The following is a 7204-nucleotide window of genomic DNA, read 5'->3' on the forward strand; positions in this document are numbered from 1 at the left end:
TGCTCTAATCACTGTGTGAACTGGTAGAATCCACAAAGCAAAGACTCTTTTGTATGAATGTCACTGTACATTCTTTGACATATACCCATGCTCCAAGTCATGAGTTAAATTACTTATGTCATTTTTGAGATGTGACAAGTGCACACAATGCATTTTCAATTACCACAAAACATTTGAGGGATGCTTGAGTAGTATTCAAACTACAAGTTGAGTGACACACTGAGTTCAACACAAAGAGCTATTGCTTCCTTTAACCACACTGCCACATTTGTTATTCTATTTTGTTCATTTACATATCTCCCTCCCTCCCACAAATGTCTTGTGTAACACTGGTCTTACTATGAAATATACTCCCCTGATATTATTATGAAGCACAAAAAAAAGATGATTGCTCCTTTCTATATTTCTCTCTTTCTACAGTGCTTTTCATGTGTTGGGCTCTCTTTGACAGGAGACATCTATCACAATTTCTGGGCCATTGCCCAGAGCTCAAACAATCCATGTGACGAAGGTGTGAGTTGTCCTGCAATCTGACCCACTAAAGCACTGTGCAATTCCGTCCATCTCACAGGAGGTCAGCCCCACAGTCTGCATCCTTAAGGTATTGTTGTTCTGACTTCAAATAGTGTTGTGTTAAAAAAAAACTGCAAGGGTCTGCACTGGTGTGGGTGTATAAGCAAAAGTACCAGTGAGAAATCTAGTTTTATAATTCTAGAAAGACAATCCTTTTTTTCATTACAAGGTATACACCAGAATTATGTAATTTATATTACAAGGTTATCCACCAGGAACGTGCTTGAATGTATTAGGTAACACAATGCATAGCTTGATGATGTTGTATTGTAGCAAAAGTTAAGCCAGGTTCAACTTTTCTGCCAGACATCCCGGCCTTGTTTTGCAAGAGTCCTCTGTGTTGGGACCTCCACTTTGGCAACAGACTGACTCAAATGGAAGCTGTGTTTTTGGAAACAGTGATCTTGTTGTGTCAACCTGGCATAATACTGCTCTCAGTCAGTCTGTTAACCCTTAATTCAAACTGTCAGACACGGTCTTCTTATTGGCACAGGAAGACAATAATAGCTATTCTGGTATGAGCAAATGAGGCAGATGAAGCAGTCTTTGGATGTTCTGTGTAATGGAGCACAGGGCTCAGAAGGAAGTCAGCCATGTTTATCCCTCTGGTTATCCCTCTATCTAAATCTTCCCTCCAACTGATGATGAGGCTCTGGGGGACATGCTGCTTTAATGGAATACTGCATATTTCACATTCTCCCTTTTCTCTCTCTTGTCTTCCTTTCTTCTCTACCCCATTTCTCTGTATTTACTTCTGCTCTCTTCTTTGTTCTGTTTGTGTGTGTGTGTGTGTGCCCCCTTCAAGCTTAGCGCTGGATCAGTATTTTCTCCATGAGAGTTTGTTGACAGCTAGCTGTCCTCTCATAGCTGTAGACTCGATTGGCAGTCTCTCACAGCAAGGACCCAGCCTTTTACACCATAACACTATCAACAGTGGGCCAGCTGTAAGCATCGCCTGCTGCTTTCAGCTTATCTTTAAAGCCCAACCATTTGGATCACACCGACCACGAGGCAACAGTGGCGTCCATCATGTAGACGTCATTTAAAACTCATCTATCACTGGAGCGACATCATTAGTGCACCTCTCCACATCAAACATGCCTCCCCTCATTTAAAATCCCATCACTTAGTCATTTGACACAGTCATTGAAGAACAGACAAATGTGAAAACAATGAGGTGATCCTGCGTGCATACTTGGCATTTGTTAAATGGATGAGGTTTACTGATTCTCTATTAATTCAAAGCAGTTCAACATCAAGAGAGACATTTAAATAAAAAATGGAGCAAGTCCCACACGCAAGCGCGCACACACATACACAGCACAGCTTTTGTAGATCAGGTAAGATCAAAATTATGTTCAGGTTTTACACTTCACATAAGCTGAACATATTTCACAGAATTATGCATGTGTGTGTGTGTGAGTGTGTGTGAGAGAGAAAGACTTCACACCAACAGCCTCAGCAGCATATTAATTATGTGGTGTGTTTACCTGGAGGCAGGCAGGCGCTCGGCCATGTGGTTTGTTGACGTCCACAGCTACAAGCTGCCATCCCCCAGCAGCGTCTTCATGGAACATCTGTGGCACAAGGACAGCACATGAGGGGCAGAACACACACACACACACACACACACACAAAAAAGCTTGCATACCATTCAAAGTACTGGATGAAACTCAAACACACACATCTACCCTTTGGCTACATCTTCACAAAACATCTGTGGCCACAAAAAAAGCTGAAGGCATCATACACACAGATTCATACCCACACAAAACAGCAGGATAGTTACTAAATACAGTATGTAGGCCTAAGGACTTAACACTAGAATTAAAAAAAACAAATTAATATCACAGCAGAGACTTTCAAACTCACAAGGCAGCTGGCTCACTCATGAATATCAATTATTCTTCTAAAACATGAACAAATGAATGCAAAAACTTGGTCTTAAGGACTTTCATGACATCTCTGGCACTTGAAGAAAAGTTGGGGGATTCATACTCTGAGGATCATGAATGTCTGTGCAGAATGCTGACATGCCACTAGCATGGGTAAAAACAGCTAATCAAAAAAAATAATAAAATAAAAAAAATGTCATTGAACTTCACATAATCCTGATTCTACAAAATAGTCCAACATCAATCTATTTTTTTTTAATGTAAATTGTATGACAATTGTTCCATGCACTAAGTATAGGGTTAAATCACTGCATCATTATCACAATAATACAATAATGTGGCGAAGAGAACAGTATCTACAACATGGATGTTGAAAACACAGGTTAAACATCATTCAGCTTCAGACAAGCCAAAGTAGACTTCAGTGTAATTCAACTTCACGTTGGACCCTTAATTACAGCTCCACTCATCAAAATAGGGAAGAAAGAACCTGATCCTATGAAACAAAAGTGGATTAATCCATTGTCTTTTTATCAACACAGTTAGGCTTTTACAGACTAATCTCTTTTAAAAGCCTCCATAATCTGGAGACAGCATAGCAAAGTCAAGGAATGGGGAGTGTGGCATGGGTTGTGTCTCCCAGGGCCACCTTACACCAGCCCCTCTCTAGGGAGCACGAAGAAGGGAGCATTTTGTTTCAGCCTCAGTGATTGACAGTTAAGTGTTACACCACAGCTAATTAGTTTTTACCCTCTGTGATAAAGATTGGGGCATGACGATGTCATTACAATTAATTTTGATAATGGCGAGAAAGGCTTATTGTTTTCAAGGTCATAGCAGCATATGCATGCAAGAGGCATCAGCCTGTTTTCCACCATGACTGAAATAACAGAGGTATTACTTCCATGGAATTTCAGGAAGTGTCATTTTAAATACTGAGGGAATAAGAGCAATGAAAACACTTGACTGCTTGTCAGACCAACTCCATTATGATTGAAAATGTAATTTGTTTAAAAGGGACTTTGGATTCTTCACAAATCCAATCCAGACCTATAACTACTTCAGTGACAGGCCAATGATAGCTTTTCTTTTCAACAAAGCACAAATGCAGATCCATACACATGCATATATATTATTTATTGGTGTACTTATTAGAGTTGTAACTGGCTATTGACATTTATGCAGTAACATGTACAACATGTATTGTTACATATTATTGCTCAGCTCTGAAACAAATATCTCTGATTTTCTGCCTCTTCCCAGTTTTCAGCTGTAATGTAATCATAAATCAGACATTTTACAAAATACTTTCTCTCGCTCCCTCTCTATCTTGATTTTCTCTGCTTCAAACCCACTTCCCAGCCCTCTCTGTCAATCCAGAGTAGTCTATTGTAAGTGTGGAAGAGGCAATCAAATGCCTGTCCCATCAAGAGAAAAATGAGCATTAATCAAGACCCAAGCAAAAACTCCTCTCAAAAGGACAATTGCAAGAGAGCTAAATAGTTAAACCTGAAATGGTGAAGCACTGCACGGGTACTGTTTGGACTGAATGATGGTGAAAAATGTACAGGCATTTATAGAATAGACCTGTAAGGGTGAGGTAACAATGTGGTAATTTCCTTTTCAATCATTTCCTTTTCAAATCACTGAAATGCAAGTTGCTTTTTTAAACATTTTAAAAAGACATGACAAATGACAAATAAGTAAACTTCAGGGTTATCGCGCACTTAGTAGTTCATGCTTATTAAAACACTAACATTTGCATCCTTAGCTTGCATCAAATTATTTTGGGGGGCATTTTATGCCAGATCAAACCTGGGATGTTGCAGTTCATGGTCAGTATCTTAAGTTCTAAGCCACCATGTTACATGATTTTATGTGGCTTAAAAAATGCAGATTAATGCAACTAATATACAGTCCTTTTATGTTCACATTTAATTATCAACTTAGCAACTAGCAACTAGATCACCACTGCAAACACTTCTAAAAAGGTGGGTCACATACTGTAAGAACATGAGCCTTGGCAAAGTAAGGCTAACCCAAGCAGCCATGTCTGCCATGTCCTTCAACTCTTCCTGGTAGACATGAAGGGATAAACCCTCTGTTATGTTCTGGGTCTGCCTCATGGTCTTCCAGTGGGGCATGCCCAGAATATATTCAAAGGAGTGCATCCAGGAGACAACCTGATCAGATGCGGAAACTTCCTTAAATGGTTCCTCTCACTGCCAGGAACAAGTGATTCTTCTTCAAGCTCTTTGCAGATTTTCTCCTCACCACATGACCCCAGACATCCTGTGATGTAAACTAATTTCTGCCAGTTGTTTCTTCAATCACATACTTTGAGTCAGTACGCAGAGCTCAAGACCTTTAAGAGTGGATGGAACATAGAATGACGGGTAAATCACGAATATAGGCTACCCTTAAGGCTCCCGCTTCACCACAACATTCTGTTACTGCTGATGGTGCAATAATTTGTCTGTCAGTCTCTTCATACACTTACATGTGAACAAAACCCTGGGATACTTGATCTCACTCACTCTGCAACCAAAGGAGGGCAATCTACCATTTATAGGCAGAATACCATGACCTCAGACTTCGAGGTGCTGACTCTCATCCCAGCTTTTTCGAACCCACCTACAAATCATCCGAGTGCACACTGGTGGAATTGTTCTCATGAAGCCAACAGAACCACAATATACCCTCATGAAAAGACAGAGATGTGATCCTGAAGTCACCAAAGCAGACATTCTCAACATCTTGGCTTGATTCAGATTCCTGAGTCTTCTTCCAAAGTCTTTTTGAGGCCATAAAATGTCTTCACCATGGAGTGCCCACACAAAGTTTTGCTTCTTCAACCACTGAAGCTGCACTATTGGACTGCAAAGAATTCCTTAAGAGATGGGATAGGATCCTGAAATAGACCTTCCCAGATTGCCATCATTGCATGTCTGGCTTTATCAAGTCTACCCAGCATCACTCCCCGCTACCTGATCCAAGTTACCAATTGGCAACTCTACTCTTTGCCTGAGTGTCCAGGATATACAGTACAGACGCAGATCTGATAATATAACAAAAACACTGATCAGTCTTTGGCCTAAGGTGTACAGTCACATCAGCCCAATGCTTGGGCAACTCCAGAAAATAGGCCACCTGATTGCCCACGTGTCACGTGGCTAAAAAAAATCTTTTTTTTTAATGTATTTATATAATTTTTATTTTAATATCTATTTTTTGTTTTCTAATAAAGCAGATTTGATCTTTCACATTCTGACAACCATCTTATGGTCTATGAGCCCTTAGGTGGCCAACTTAAATGCAAGTGAAGACCACACACAGTCGCAACCCTTAAGAAAACATTCCTATTAAAATGTGTTATTGATTCTCCTAAATTCATGCAACTTTGATGTGCTGAACTTTGATGAATGCGCAGATTTGTTTTTGCACTCTGTACCAAGATAACAGAGATAATTAGTATCCGGTCAGATTTAGGCACTGTATGAAGTTGTCAATGTGATATTCTGTGGCACTACTTAGTGACCTTGTGTGTTTGTGAGTGTGACAGTTGTACCTGTGTTGTAGCAGTAGAGGTTGTACTGCTCCTTGACCCCCACATCTGCTGAAATTGCACTCTGATTTCAGCAAATGTCTCAATGATGACTGCAATGAACACATTCTGTAAAAAAGAAAGAAAGGGAGAGACAGTGAGAGAGGAAAAGTGTTGTGACAATTACAAACAAATGACCAAGTGACTTCCTTTCACTGTTACATGACATTCATTCTATCATTAGCCAGAGAATGTTGCACTAACAAGGGGAAATCGTTGTATGTAAGTGAAAGATTAGGTTATGTAAATTAACCAAGTCCTCTTGGTGTTCAACTCTCCCTAACTGCCGTAGCATAGAAGCTGAAGGTATTAAGAAAAAAGGAGTAGAGAGTGACTGGCTCTAACCTTGACAAGCCATGCCAAGAAGAAAATGAGAGTTATGAAGTAGAAGTAGGAGCGCCAGCGAGGGAAACTGTCAATGGCTCTGTACATGAGGAACACCCATCCCTCCTGTGATGCAGCCTCATACACAGTGAAGATACTTGTACCTTAACAAAGAGGAACACCAGAGTCAGACAGATGCACAGTCAGATGAAAAGTAGAGATTGTTATTAAACCCAGTGGTGGTTTCATTAACCAATCAGCACTGTTTTTTTTTTGCTCAAGACGGTGATGTCTGTGAGCCTTACACCAATTATCGTGGCTCTTCTCAGACTAAGCCTTTCAAAAGACAACACCTTGAGTTTCTCTTTTTATCTATAATGAATGTACATTCTGACAACTTACAGGATGAAAAATTCAGAACCTCTGTATCCTCATGGTTCCCTTCTTCATAATGACAAGACTTAGAACTATAACTGTTTGGCAGACTCATTAATCTGATGAACAGTTCTTTAATGCATGTCTTTGTCACTGTCACCGACAAATGTGGTCAGAAGAAGGTAATAAATGTAAAGTCTGTGAGTTGGCCAAACTACAAAATGAAACTCTCTCTCTCTGTTTTCTGGTTAACATACTCTCTGCGCTTTTAACACTCAGCCAAAGATTATTTCGTCGGTAAACAAACAACACTCCATATTAATCTAATGTTGGAAAAGAATGAGAGATGATTGTGTCCTTTGGGCATTAAAAAACATCAGATTAGTGAGTCTTTCTCTACATAAACAAACTCCATGATTGCATTTCATCACTT

General features: G+C 39.9%; 1 protein-coding gene across 5 annotated transcripts in view; it reads right to left on the minus strand.

The window, feature by feature from the left end:
* nalcn (sodium leak channel, non-selective) overlaps positions 1-7204 on the minus strand; it is a 68726-nt gene that overhangs the window by 46623 nt on the left and 14899 nt on the right. For all 5 annotated transcript variants that reach the window (XM_071479490.1, XM_071479499.1, XM_071479507.1 and 2 more), the window contains 3 exons: positions 6418-6560; positions 6037-6141; positions 2064-2150 (listed from right to left, as the gene is read on the minus strand). In XM_071479490.1, the coding sequence (XP_071335591.1) occupies positions 2064-2150; positions 6037-6141; positions 6418-6560 (335 nt within the window). The remainder of the gene's footprint in view (positions 1-2063; positions 2151-6036; positions 6142-6417; positions 6561-7204) is intronic.

This window comes from Trachinotus anak, unplaced genomic scaffold (genome assembly GCF_046630095.1).
Source record: "Trachinotus anak isolate AG129_WGS33_773 ecotype Australia unplaced genomic scaffold, CSIRO_AGI_Tana_v1 ptg000001l, whole genome shotgun sequence".
Classification (NCBI taxonomy): domain Eukaryota; kingdom Metazoa; phylum Chordata; class Actinopteri; order Carangiformes; family Carangidae; genus Trachinotus; species Trachinotus anak.